The sequence below is a fragment of the Pseudopipra pipra genome, chromosome 1 (genome assembly GCF_036250125.1).
Source record: "Pseudopipra pipra isolate bDixPip1 chromosome 1, bDixPip1.hap1, whole genome shotgun sequence".
Taxonomy (NCBI): Eukaryota; Metazoa; Chordata; class Aves; order Passeriformes; family Pipridae; genus Pseudopipra; species Pseudopipra pipra.
This window is the reverse complement of record NC_087549.1, coordinates 40,720,305-40,734,900: the sequence shown is the minus strand read 5'-3', so window position 1 is coordinate 40,734,900 and position 14,596 is coordinate 40,720,305. Positions and strand designations below refer to the sequence as shown.

The 14,596-nt window shown below is 35.5% G+C and overlaps 1 protein-coding gene across 2 annotated transcripts in view; it reads right to left on the bottom strand.

Annotated features, from left to right (window-relative positions):
* ST18 (ST18 C2H2C-type zinc finger transcription factor) overlaps positions 1-14,596 on the bottom strand; it is a 232,405-nt gene that overhangs the window by 176,426 nt on the left and 41,383 nt on the right. For both annotated transcript variants that reach the window (XM_064653296.1, XM_064653305.1), the window contains exons 2-3: positions 5,414-5,504; positions 4,317-4,439 (exon numbers count right to left, since the gene is read on the bottom strand). In XM_064653296.1, coding sequence (XP_064509366.1) covers positions 4,317-4,439; positions 5,414-5,437 — 147 coding nt within the window. In that variant the 5' untranslated portion in view covers positions 5,438-5,504. The remainder of the gene's footprint in view (positions 1-4,316; positions 4,440-5,413; positions 5,505-14,596) is intronic.

Below are 14,596 nucleotides of genomic sequence, written 5' to 3'. Positions count from 1 at the left end.
AATAGTATTTCAAACATCCTTCTTGTATACAAGAATCAGAAAGTGGAACTTATCAGAGACAAAATAAATAAACTAATCTCTCTGTGAATGGGGAAAAAACCAATAATATTGAAAACTTTTTCTCACAAAAAGTATTAAAAATGCTTACTTTGATTTAGATTCTGACCTCTCATAACAAAAATATTTTTTCACATATTTTATAGATGAGAAAAAAGATTATAAGCTATCATAAGAATGCTTATAATAGCTGTTGAGTATTCAGGCTTGCAAAAGCACTGAGATGGGTATAGTATTCTCAAAAGCGGAGAGTTCTGATCCCAAAACACCTAAACTGCTCACAGCGTAAGTCACAACTACTCCATGGCCTCATGCTAATTTAGATATTATTCTGTCTCTCACACCTACACTGCCAAATCACAGTAATCCCAGTTCTCTGACCAGGTATGTCAGATTTTACAGAAAGTTTCTGGAAATTTGGAAATTTTTTTCCCCTCTTTGTCTGACAGGTGTGCAAATCCTTTATGTATGACTGCAAATAAGATCATTTTCCTTGAAGCCTTTACTCTTGTTTTCAAACCTGTACTTAATCTGACTTAGAGAAAGCGTTGCTTAGATTTCTGAAATCCCCTCAACTACCAGACTAGAAATCCTGTACTTGCTCATTAGTAGCCTCTCCTGTTAAAAGCTATCCTATTTATGATAATGACAAGATGACATTTGTCTACTTTAAAGCTGTGTGGTTAAGGCATTCACCTGGGACACAGAAACTTCAAACTCTTGTTTCTGTTGTAATAAGGTGTTTTGAAGCCCATCTTTCCTTTTTCAGGGGTTGCCGCTTATCTCATGTAGTTGAAAAAAAACCAAAACACAATGCCTCAAAGTCAGAAGAGGTTCCCAGGAGCATCCTTCCTGTGTCAGGTTACAGAATATAAGAATATAAGGCTATAAGAGTTTGCTGCTGATAAGTTCTGTTCATGCTTACCAGCCTCATGCTTGAATGACAAGTCTGTGTCTTAGCTTGTCTCTGAACTATAATTTCTGTTGCATGACAGCTCAATTAACTTTGCGCTTGCAAACATTTTATTACTTTTGGGCACTCTTTATAGTCAGCTACGTAGCAGTGATTTCTTAAGAAATCTGGCCAAAATTTTAACTTAAAACTTTCACTGCACCTCAAGGAGAATTCTTAACAGTTCAATTAAAAGAGCACACAAATGGAACATAAGAAAATTTATAGCAATGGAAAAATCTGAAACCATGAAATGCTGTGCTCTTTTCCAATGGTTCTGTTATGATTAACAATTTCTGGTCAAAGTATCTTCATGCCACAAGGGGGAGACACAGGCACATAATTTCTTCATTTAAAATGAAGCAAAAGACTTAACATCCTGTAAATTACTTATCTCAGGAAGAAGAGCCCATTTGCTCTCTCATGTATATAATACTAGTTCTGGAAATGAGCAGGCTGGCATAGAGGAGTTTCTACTCCACACCACATTATAGAAAAAAGGGTTAAAATTCAGGGATATTAGGCTTTCATTGATGTAGAAGGAAGAAAATATGCAAGAAAATCCTAAGTAACCTTCCAAGGAGATAATACAAATGCTGAACTTCTAAGCTTTTCTCTGAGAAGAAGAGTCTGTCCTAGGAAATTAGAAGTGGAAAAGATGATTTAGTTCCCACTAAATTAATCTTGCTGTTGTATAAATTAGGTTAGTTATGGGACCAGCATTTTATTTAAGGGAAGGTATTTTTAGCTGCCACGATAAGAAAGAATGCTTCTAGAACTTTAAAATGAAAGAAAATCAGCTAGAAGGATGACAGTGTTTCGTGTTAGTACAGATATCAAATTTCATAATTAGTCATTTGTACATAAACTTCTGTTAACAGAACAACTTACAATGTTCAAGAATAAAGAACATCCACTTGATGTGTGGATATTTCTAAATTTGGGTTGGCTCAGAGCAATGCCTCAAAATTCATTTCTCCACCACTTTTGCAGCTGCTCTGAGCCGAAAGTCAAATAAACTTTAGCATTATTTGTTCTCCGGCACTGCAGTATAGCTCAGTTTGGTTAAATACTTCACAGAATGGACTAAAAGATGCACTACATCTTTGCAAACATTTGCAAACCAGTATCAATAATATATAAACTAAGGTAAGGAGACACTGGAGTGTTGGACAGCTGTGTTGACAGCAACACATGAACTCGAACAATTAATTCAGCATTGACACTTGACAAGGGTGAACCAGAGATCGTGCTTGCTCTGGCTGCTGTTGAAACTAATATCTGTGTAATTTCTAATAACCTAAACTGAACAATACAGGAAAGAAAGAAGAATGCAAGACAGAAAGCAGAAAAGATAAAAAGTAAAACAAGTACTGTGGATTTGAATTATTCAGAAACTTCCCTGTAGTCACCACGTTGAGCTTAACAATCTAAAAATTATTTTATATTCTCCAATTCTTCAAGACAATGAAGCTCTCTATAAAAATCAGTACACAGATAACACTGGAAAATGGTCAATAATTTTATATTTGAAGACATAACAAAAATCACTTTGTCTTGCATATTATTTCAATACAGAAACCCCTTTTAATTTTATAGGTCAAATGGAATAGATCTGTGTTTCTTTAAGAGGGGACAAAAACTCTGGAGTTGTTCAACTTGTTCTCAGAGGCCTTTAACATAATATGTCTCTCTGCCTTGCAAAAACATTTGTTAACAGACAAATAAATTTGCCTCTTGAAAGAAATCCTTGCAGAATGTTGAGATATTTACACACCAGGATATGTAGTATTTTTGCAATGCATTTTGAAGCAACCAATAATTGTTCAAAGCTGATTTTAAGTTACTCAGAGGGCTGAATATGATAATGTTTTGTCTTGACAGAAATCCATTAAGAGGAAGGGGAGAAAGAAAACAACACAATGGAGCCCCACCAGGAACAGCTTTTGTTTAATGGGAGTGATTGGTTTTGAAACCACTGAAACACTTCATTTTGAAACTGAAGTCAGTAATGGTAAAGAGTACAGGGAAAATTACTTCATTTAATATATAAGTTTTCAATATCTCTATTTGTAATGAAGATTTTTTTACATTATAAACTTGAAATACTGATGTGATGACAAAAATTGTTTCAGACTAGCTCTACAATGCTTTTGCAGGCATATACTTACTATGTTATTGTGTTAGAGAATCTGACAAATAAGGTGAAGCCCTGAAATACAAACAATAAGATATTTCTGAAAGTTTTGTAAAAAGATTTCACTTTCTAAACACTACACTTGTAGTGTAGAAATTACTTCTAGTGTTTAAAGTAGTGTAAGCAATGCAGTGAAAACACTACAAGGTGGATGTTACAAGGGTAATTACAAAGAATGCAGAATTTATTTCAGACTAAAAGAGAGAGGAAAGATGGGTTATGACCAAAAGCCTAAGGTTCTGCATAACTTAAATTTGAGTGTGAGTTTCACAAATGTATACTGCCTCTAAAAAGGAAAAAAAATAGAACATTATAATCTGAGAAAAGCAGTAAATTTAAATGTGTTTTTGAGGTCAATAAATAGATATTACAGACAAATTATATCCATAATCCCTAATGACTGTTCCATTCATTTCAATATTTTTTCTTACTGTTTTACTGCCATAGAGTATTGACACTTACTGCAAGTGTCAAACACAACCTCTCTAAGATGTGACAGAATGAAGGAAAGAACTGTGAATAAATAAAAACACAGCATTTTTCTTGAAAGAGAAGTTTCATGAAATAGATATTAGCCCTTTTGTATAACATTAATCCCCTACTGATCCTAGAAATCCCTCTTATTTCTTTATGAAGAACCTAAATATGTTGGGTTTGGCTATGTTTTCCACAGTATGTTTAGCTTTGTTTCCATAATATAGTTCCAAATCCATAGGTCACCCTTAAATTTGTCGGTGGTTCATTTCAGTAGAAAGAGTCACTTCATATTCCTTTCCAACTTCCTTCCAACCTACATCAGCTTTATTCTACACAAAATCTCTGAGCCTTTCCTCACCTGCAGAAGCACTAAGGTAGAAGTCCTTCAATCTACAATTAGGAGCTGATAATACATAAGGTTTCCTTAGCATATCATTAGCACAAGTGGAACCAAATATAACATTATTGCCAAGAAGCTACCAAGTACATATGCTCATCTGAATAGAAGAAACGGACTGAAAAAATAGAAACACATTGAATACTGAAAAAAAGGCATGACAAAAGCACAGTTTTGAAGGGTTAGCTAGCAGGTTTATCATAGCTTTTGTAAATTTAATTGTTACCCAACTGTACCTGTATTTTAGACTGTGGATTCCAGGTTTCTGCTGTAGCTGCCATTGGCTTCCTTCCTCTTCCACTGAGCTTGAAAAAAAATTTCAGAGGCCTCCTCAAAAAGTGTCTCTTCAAAATCTGGATCTGAGAGAACACAAAGAAGAATGAAACATTTATAATGCTTTCTTTCAGTGCGGACTGATTAATTAATCATCACAGACTCATTAATTAAAAGTTTTCCTAAGTTATGTCTGTTTTGCTCATGACAGTAATAGGTAAGGGATCTCACTGTCTTTATCTCGTGGACTCATGAGCTCATGGGCTGTTATCTCATCAGTGCACAGACCCCAGATTGTTGGGAGCTGCAGAAAGCTGGAGCAAACTCATCTCCACCAGGGCAGCCAAATAGGGGAACCCAAAAATAGTGAGCATGCCAGTAACGATTCATATAAGGCTTACACACAGGGGAGAAAGAAATATGTGCAAGATGAAAATTTTTTGGCATTACTTTTAAAAAGGGTATTTAGAACTTTGTAAGTATTCATTAACGTTTTGTAAGTATGGAGTGAGGCATGTCTGCTGTACTGCTGGCATTAGGCTGGAATTAGTCAATTGATTTCCAGTTAATTGTATGTCATTAATTTATCAGAAAATGTTTAAATCCTGATTTGATTTAAACCACATGAGTTGATAATTTTATATAATAACTTCCTATGTGAAGAGAAGAAACTGAATGGAATTTCTGGACAAGATCCACATATTAAATGATTCACATGTGATTCAGCTGCTCCATGCACATACCTAAACTGATTTAGTTAAAAGACAACAATGTTAAGGGACCTGACACTGTGGGACGGATGATGCCAGGCTGAGTCAAAAGACTAGAAATGGAAATGCTGCAGCATTTGTCTATATTTCTGTGGTCAGCACAAAATCTTAGACCTTGAACAGACTTGCCCAGAAATTTCAGGCTCCTTGGCCACCTTCTGTCTCAGTTCTCTTTGACAATCTTGTCTTTTGATGTGAAGATAGAAGATGTTGCATTCCTTGCCAAGGTCAAGTATAAAACCTGATCTTGACCTTGACTACAGATCTCTTGCTCTGTTTTAATTTCTTACCAGAAGACTGTCAGTTCTGAACATTCACTCAGCAGAAATTTGCCATCTTCAAAACACACAGCAAAACTCTCAACCCTTTGCCCTCATAGCCCTGAAAAATATTGAAAAAAAGAAAACAGGTAACAAGAACTAAAGCATAACCCAATGATAGAACAGTGTGGGGGGAGAGGGAGAAAAAAAATGAAAGGGTATTTTCTACTAATAAATGCCATCAGACACTACAAGTGTTTTAAAAATCATCTCTCAGATATTCAGGGCCAGTAAGTGTATGTGTATACAAATTTAAAATCTAAAATGAATACATAATCCATATATGGAAAACCTATTTGAGTTAGAAAAAAAGCTGTAGGGTAGAGCAGACTCTATAACTGATGTGGATACTCCTTCCTCTTGCGTGGTGACTAGTATTACTTTTATTTCTGAAGAAGTACTCCAAAGAATCAACTGAATTCATGTCCACACACCTCCCACATTCCGCAACAGAGAAGTGAAAACCCTCAGACTTACAGTCTTAGTAGCAAAATAAAAATGCAGGATTCTAGTGCCCTTTGGGGGTGGAGGGAGAAAAGCTGTCTTACCTCTTTACTATTGATCATGGTCAGCCAGTCTACTAATAGATACTAATAAATCTGTTATAACAATTTCAAAATTGACTGTTGAATCTACCATATGTATCTGCTAATGCAGAAGCTCTGAGTCAATTTAATTTTGAGCTGACAGGTTGTGACAGTGACTAGAGCCTTAGTAATAACTCCCAATAAACAAACTACTGTCAGTGAGTAATGAAATTCTTTGAAAGGGGTTAGGGCTGAAGTAAAGAATAACAGCTGAGGGAGGGAATTAGCATCTTTTTTATCATTACCCCCAATTGCAACTCAAGACAAATGACATCCTTTAAAACAAAATCAAGTGCCAAATGTAACCACTTCAAATTTCACCCTCAAAGGACTTAGCAATGATTTCTGGGTTTCATGACAGTTGTTACTGCTTTCTTTTCTTATGATAGACTTCTTTGAAGTTGAGACACTACAAAGACCTTTTACATTAATATGGACAGGTAGTAAAAGCCCTTCTGCCAGTGAGAATACATAAAGAGATATAGAAAACACACTGTGTTGGTTTAATACGCTATTATGTCCAGTAGTTTATAAATATGCAGGATATTTTCTTTGGCATATTTATACACAGACACACACACAACACAAGTAACTAACAGCACTAAGTCCCCAGATACTGTAGTACCTCAGGATAGTTTTCTTATTTTTTCCTGCATTTCTGGACTTTGGTTTTCTTGTGAAAATTAGATTACTTGCTCAGGTAGAATCAATCCTTTAAAGACTCAAAAGACTTAGCCTTTGCCAGAAACCTTATATGCATTTCTATGTGACAACAGTTTAGTTACTACTTTTCAGGTCAAGTTCTATTGCTTAAAGCAGAATATCAGTGATTTTTTTTCCTGTCACCCGAGATCTCAAATCTTATATTCTCTATTACAGCTAAGCAGGCTTGTTGAAAGCAACTGGCATATCAGATCTGCCAGTACTGAGTTCGTTGTATCAAGATAAAACTCCAGTGTATGCAAAAATGATTTTTGAAAGCATACAGCTAAATCGTTCAGAACCATGGATGTTCAGGGCATGCGGTAGTAGATTTTCTTCAAAAGTAATGTTCAGACCCCAAAGAACATCACCTTGAAAAACTGACTCTTGTGAGTGAGAGGCTTTAGTTCAGTCTAGTAGCAAAAGCACATACAAATATGTAGATGCATTTCCCTTCACATACACAAGCTTTCAGAAATTTACTATTCCTTAGACAGCTATCTCAAAATTACTGTTATAGATTGGTCTTGTTACAATGATGTATTATATAAAACATATGTGATATACATTAAAACCAAATATTAAGGAAATACAAAAAGTTTCTGTTTAAGTCTCACTGAATTTAGAGAGCAAGAAGTAATGATAAGGCCTATTGCATGCCTAAGATTAGTGATACTACATATTGTCTGGACATGCATTAAGACTGCTTTCGTTCACAGTAAAACACTGAAAAGAAACCAATGTCTTTTACGTTCTCAGACAGAACTTAAAACTGAGTGAACAAGAGATGTCTCTAAAGAAAAAGATGCAGGTCACGAAAGGGCCTCCCCCCAAAAAAAGGAACTTTGCCAAATTTCAGTTGATGGCATACAGAACACAAAAAACCTGGTTATATTCAGAAGACTATAGATATTTGTGCTCTGCCAAGATAAGCTAGAGAGATTTACATCTCATGTGATTCTGTTTTACTTGTTCCTGTCCTTCTGATCATCTCTCTTAGTTGTCATGAAGGAAGAAGTTGTCATGAAGGAAGAATAACAAGCAAAGTCTGGTATGGAAATATAGAGTTTTGCTTTATTTTATTTAAGAAAATCCTTTACTGTTACTTTGCCTCTGCTAAGCCTACTCAGAACTAGCAGAGGAAAATAAAGGAATTCAAATGTTCAGGAAGAGAATGGCGAAGAAAGCAGCAACCTTTTTTTAAGGGCACAGCGAAATATTCCCTTCCAGTCGTTGCAGGGAGATGAACAACCATTTTAACCCAGGCAACCTAGTTTACTTGTTCAGTTTTTAGACATTCCTGAGTTTTACATGCAAATACCTACCTCATCCTGCTGCTGTCAGATGTCAGAGAAAACTGAATTTCCTGAATGTTCCCTTCAAATACCCGCTAAGAAAAATGGCATTTTTAAATCAACACTTGGGGTTTTGGGATTTGGCCTCAGATGGAGGAGGCAGATCTACCCATAACATGGGAGGCTGCTGTCTCAAAACTGTATAACCCTGAACAGGGTGGTGAAGTCTTGTAGGATGGCAGTGATTCCAACTGACTCAACTCCACTTAACAGTCAGTAGAAGATAGTTCTCTCAGCAGAATGGGTTCTCTTTAGAAAGAGAACATCTACAAGAAACTCCTTATTAATAGCTCCGCAAATAGAATAGTACACGTGCTATTTTTGCAAATTTCCGTGGTTTATGGGGTTATTTAGAGAAGCTAAACTTTCTAGAGGTGCTGATTTTAAACTCTGACATTAGGTAGCTTATTATTACTTAGCATACATTCTGTCCATTAACATTCTGTTGGCATGGTCATTTAGAGAGAAAAAGCAATAATGGAATGTGAAGCAGATAGAAGATCCCCACATGAGTGGGGTCATGTCATGAGAGAGATGATAAGAGAGTTGAAAAATTTATCTAAGGCTATATAATTACAAAGACAGTAATTCCCCCACTTCTTGAACACTAGTAGAATGGATAGAGAAGGTGCTTTTATTTTAGCTTTTAATTTTATTCTCTACCAAAAGTAAAGTAATAAAAAGAATATCTCATGGATCTGTCTGGAGAGGGAGTAGAGACATGCTTACATTAGAATAATTAGTATTGCTATTTTTAAATCATAAAGCAGTGCCCACTGTTCCCCTTCAAGGCTCCTGAAGAATTTTTAATCTGAAGGTAAAATCAAAATTTTTTGAGATTCTGAATGATATGATGAGGAATATATTCCAAGGCAAAGTGTTAATAAATAAAAATGACAGACAAATTTCCATCTCTGTAGGACCAGTAGTTTCTCCTTAGCCTCTTACTTTATTTAATCAAAATACTATCTCTCTGGGCACACAAATTAACACCTAGACTATTCCTGTAAAAGCAGCTTGAACAGCAGAAAAGGAAAAATACTGAACATGTGTCTAACGGTGTTACAGTTGGGGTTTTTTATAATGATGTAAAAATCTGTAAAGCAGACTTTGCCAATGTAATGAACATAGTTTTATCCATGGTTATAGTCCAAGGAGGAGAGTCAATAACTCAGAATTGATTGGGGAGAAAAAAACAAACAAACAAAACCAAAGCAAATAAAAAAAAACCCAAACAAAACAAACCCTGAAAGAAAAAAGCAACGAATAAGAAAAAAACCCAAGGCATAATTTGTTTTGCAAAACATTGCTGCCATGCCAACTCCACACCAGATATCTCTGTTCTAGTTTTATTTGGACTTGAAGTTTTGGACTCTCCTGTGCAACTGAACTGTCCTCTGCACAAAATTGAAGAAAATTGAATATAAATCACATCTGCTTCTTTATGATTCTCAGTAGCCATGCAGCCTAAGAATTGCCAGAACAGACATCTTCAACTAGTCATGAACTCACAAGTGTTTTGGACACATATAAGTAATTCCTAAGAAAATTCATCATCCTCATATTTTGGACATGTGATAATAAGAATGAGCTCCTCAATAGCTCCAATCATTTGCCTGCTATGATATATTTAAAAAAAAATTTGATAACTCTACTGAAGGTTGATTAAAATATTAGGAGAGCACAATCTACAAATACTCTTTATGACAAAGGATTTGACAATGGTATAGTTTTCTCTGGGAGACATTCTGGACATTTTTCTGAAGGTATCCACAAATGAAAGTTGTACCTTGAGTGTGAGAAAAATCTTTTTAATTTCTCAAACCATTTGAAAGAAATGGAGACTAGGAGGCAACTTGCCCACCTCAGGTATTCACAAATTTTCATGTGGGACTGCAGCATATTGACAAAAGTAAAGTCATTAATTTCATTTTTGAAAATCCTTTTGTATTTCAGTTCACACTGTCTGAATCACTACCTCCCACCAAACTTAAAAATGAAAACAAGTACAGCTTTCTTTCATTTATAGCCAAAGAGGAAGTTTCCACTCCAGCACCATAGGTCATGTGCTCATGTTTTATTATCTAATAAAAACCAGATCTCATTCATTCTGTAAACATAAAATTTCCTGTCTGGATCTACATAACAGCTTTTAGTTACAATTACCTACAAAACTCAAAGACAGTGTTAAAGTTTCTGTCTTATAATTACAAAATCACCAGGTTGCTATGTTTCATATTAACTTTTCCCTTTCTGTCTTTAGCATTTTCCCCTGGCTCCCACCTTCTTTTAAACACCTACAATAGCATCATTTCACACTAAATTTATTTTCCTTTAAAAAGAAAAGAAAAAAATCTCTTACTTGTTAGAAGTTAGAAAAACAGCTCCAAGGGCACGGTGATACTATGCAAGGGGGAAGCTTATAGTGACAAACTTTTGAAGAACTCTGATCTTAAAACCTGACCCTTACACAGACACACAAGTTTCCACAAACTTTGAGCTCATGTGACCAACTTTATCCTCAGCAGCAGCTTCTTCTTTTCTCATGTACTCATATTCAAAACTTCCACCCCAATGTACACAGATTTACTTACTGCCTGCAGGTTACTTTGCATTTACTTCCTCTTTGTGATCTTTATTATTTACTTCCAGTCTTCCAGTTCTGCAAAAACTTATATACCTCAATGCAGTTCACTCCTTACTGAGAATTTTCTCCCAAATAACTGTTGCCTTTTGGAGAAAACATCTTCAGAAAGTAGACACAGTACTACTAAACTTATATTACTTAATTAAAAATTGGTTTTCTATTCAACTCAATGATCTTAAGGGTCTTTTCCAAGCTAAATGATTTTTAATTTATGATTTTATTAAAATATTCCAGGGAAAATAGAAAATAAAATTTATGACATCTTCTTGGGATCATATCCTTGTAAACTGCTTTAAAACTGGACTTTGAAATCTGAATATTAAATGTAAATGTCTCCTTGATATTATTTTAAATTCAATATGAAATATGGTTTAGAAATTAACATCTTAACAGTTCAGTTAATACTTGATTTTATACTTGATTTTCGTAAGATAGAAATCTTTCAGAAAACCCTCTTGGTTTATGTTCCTCAGAACTTCCTCACACTGTCTTTTTTTGTCAAGCCCATCTTGATTATTTTATACTCTTCAGAGGAAAGGGTTAATGAACTGTGAATCTAAAATGCTATTTTGCATATATTGAATGCATTTTTTTAAGGCATAGAACTATGGTCTGCTTTCAGCTGCCTGGTTTCAGTGTCCATGTCTGTTTGTCAATTAGCACAAAATTCCTGTCTCACACATTCTGTTTTGGGGAACTTTGTTTATGTCCAAACTGGTCTACACCAGAACTTAAACAACAGTGCAGCACATCATATGAGTATACAGTAACATAACTAGATGGAGAAAAAAGATACATTCACACATTCTAATTCATATAACATTAACTAGAATTGCCTTCATCATTTTTTTTTTAATTAAGCCATGACTAAAACTAGTCTAATATAAAATTGAATTTAACAAATAAGACCAAAAATAATTTCTCTAATATCTACAAATGCTCAGAAGGATTTAGAAGTGACTTAGCTCTTATAGTTTAACATCAAATCTATGTAAATAGGAATTTCTCCACTGATAATGCTGGAAAAGGCTCCATATGAAGAGTTTCCCTTTTCAGAAATGTAAAAAAATAAAGGAAATTAGTCACTTTGCATAATACAGCACCAGTAGCTAGACCTGCTGAAGCCTTGGGCCACCAGCTGTGAACTTTCACCCAGATATGCTGAACTTTTACCTACTTAAGGCAGCTCCAAATCTGGTTTACACCGGAAAATAAGGAAACAAGGAAGGTCGAAGCTGACACCTGAGAGATAAGAGAATAAACAGCCTGCATAGAGGCAATGAAGAGATCCAACAAAGAACATGAAGACTACTGAGCCTAATATAATTATTGGGGTGAACTGTCATGTGAGGGGCACGAAACTTAGACTGTGAGCGTACAAATGCCACATTTCTTTGTTCTGAGTCCCTCTCTGGAGGCATCCTGCTCGGAGATGCATTTTGTCACAAATTAATTAGTTAAGTTCTGCCTGAGGCACTGCTCAGGGAAACCCAGGGTCAAGCCAGAAGGGAAAACATCTGCACTAGTGTATGTGTCTGAAGTCAACACGGGGCACCTGTCAGTTCAGTGGAGCCACCCACCATGGTGGGACTACAGAGCTCTGGTGGTTAAAGTCTCAAGTGGTCTGGATGATTGAGTGTGGGATGACTTTCACTTTCCCTAACAAGAGAGCTTCACTTCTATGTCGAAAGTGTGCAGGAACAAGTTTCAGCACCTTGACTTCGTGAATCTTAGGCACTCTCCTTATAAAAATAATGCAAATTTGTCATAGAATTAAAATAACATTTACTTTCATGAGAGTGACATCTATGAAAGAGCAGAACTGGAAGAGTAATGTCTTAAATTCTGTATTACCTTCTCCTCAATCCATATATTTTACACATAAAGAGAGCATCAAAACGTCATTATTATTTTAGTGGGTGGAATGTTGGAACAAATCTCAAACAAAGACAGTAAATTTAAAATGTTTTGCACTCTCCCTCATTCCCACTCTCAAATGTTTTCATTTATAGTGTTTCCTTACAGGTAAAATATAGGAAGTAATCTTTAATCTCTAAAATTATTGCAGAATCTCAAATATTTAGGTGATCCTGCATGGCCAAGCATAACCCCCACCAGATATTCTGAGTGTATTTTTAATGAAATGTAAAGTAAGCAATAACACAATTAAGAAAAATAAATTATAGCTTCCCCTGTTTTGGTAAAAGCTCTAGGCTACCAGCAATTTAGAGCTTGGTGTTACCTCAGGCAAGCATCTATGTGTTTGCTTACCTCAAGCATAAATAAAAGATGTCACAAGTTAGGAGATAGATTAGAGGCTTTACACAGCATCCTCAACAAAACCATAAGCACAAGCAAAACTTAGCATAAATATGTGCCCTGGTACCACAATAATTCTCTCAATAAACAGAGAAATGCGACAAATGTTTCAGCTAATGAGAAATATCAAAGGCTGGAAAAGACTTTTAATCTGAAATTTTCTAATTTTGTCACAGGCAGGAAAGTATTAAAAGGGATTTAATGTCTACAGTAGTGGGGGAAGGGAGGGGCCTATAATTAAAACTGGGGGGAGAAAACTGGCCCAAGAAACAGCACACTTCATTAATGGAGCAAATTTCTGTCAAAAGCATAGTCTTGAATGCAACTGGGAGGAGAATACTGGTCAAACAAACTTTCCAGTTTTCAGCACTGGGGCTCTTTGAATGGAAGATGAACCTATAGGATAAAGAGAGGAACATTTTGGAAGCCTGGACATCACGACCAGAGTGGGCCAGTGTATAATGAACGTACTGAGATCCATTCACTTGGTAGATCTGGAAAACAGATTACATATACAATGAAATTTATGACAATCAGGAATGAGGAAATACTCCTTTATATAACAGGTGAAACATTCATTTGCTTTCTAGGCTATTTGCATGAAGAGTTTTGCATTGATCGGGATTAAGTGTTCAGTGTTTGCTTCCCCAAAGCTTGTTAAAAAATCATTATTAAAGTCCCAGTGTACTGCTGGCTATGAGCAAACGATCACTGACACAACATTCAGTGGAAATAACTTGGGGGGGAGGGTGGAAACTCCATGTTCTGAGTAATGCTACTGGGAAAGACTGACAGAATAAGACATATCCACTTTATTGGCAGAAGGGAACTAGTCAGATAATATGTCTTCCAACCTTCACCCATCAAAATTCCCAGCTCTCTTTAGATTTATACTGTGGGTATTAGTTTTGGCATAGATCACTCTGATTGCCCTATGTCACATGCAGTAATGACTGTCCTGAAGTGATAAACAGGAACAAGAGTAACCTGTCTCATTGTGTAATGATCACAGTGTACTGATAACCACATAATTAGGGTGTTAGAAGTCACAGAAAAGAGAGGGTAGAACTTTGAACTTTGTATTAAGTCAAAGTTCCTTAAGGGACACTTCAAAATAAGTTATAGCATCTTTAGAAATAGATGAAAAGAAAACACCAAGCAATCATAAATGAGTAAAATGGAAGAGTGAGAAACAAGAAGAGGAGAAAGTATTGTAGTGAATTAAAAACATGTTCATACAGTAGTGAAAGATAAAAATGATGAAACAAGAATAAATGTGAATCAATTGTGGATTTTTCTTTCAGAAAGGATATTGGAGAAACCAAGAACTGCCAGGAGATTAAAATTTAAACCCCAGGTCTTTGTTTATAAATGGCACACATCTCTTGAAATGGAATTAAAGAGAATTTGGGGTTTTTTTGTAAAGTAGGCAGCTTGTTCTCATAATGCTTTTTTAAGGTAAAGCACAATAAATGATTACTAGTAATACTGTGCAACTGAGGTGCATGTTAATATGAAGATGAATACAAGCTGCAAAGATTAA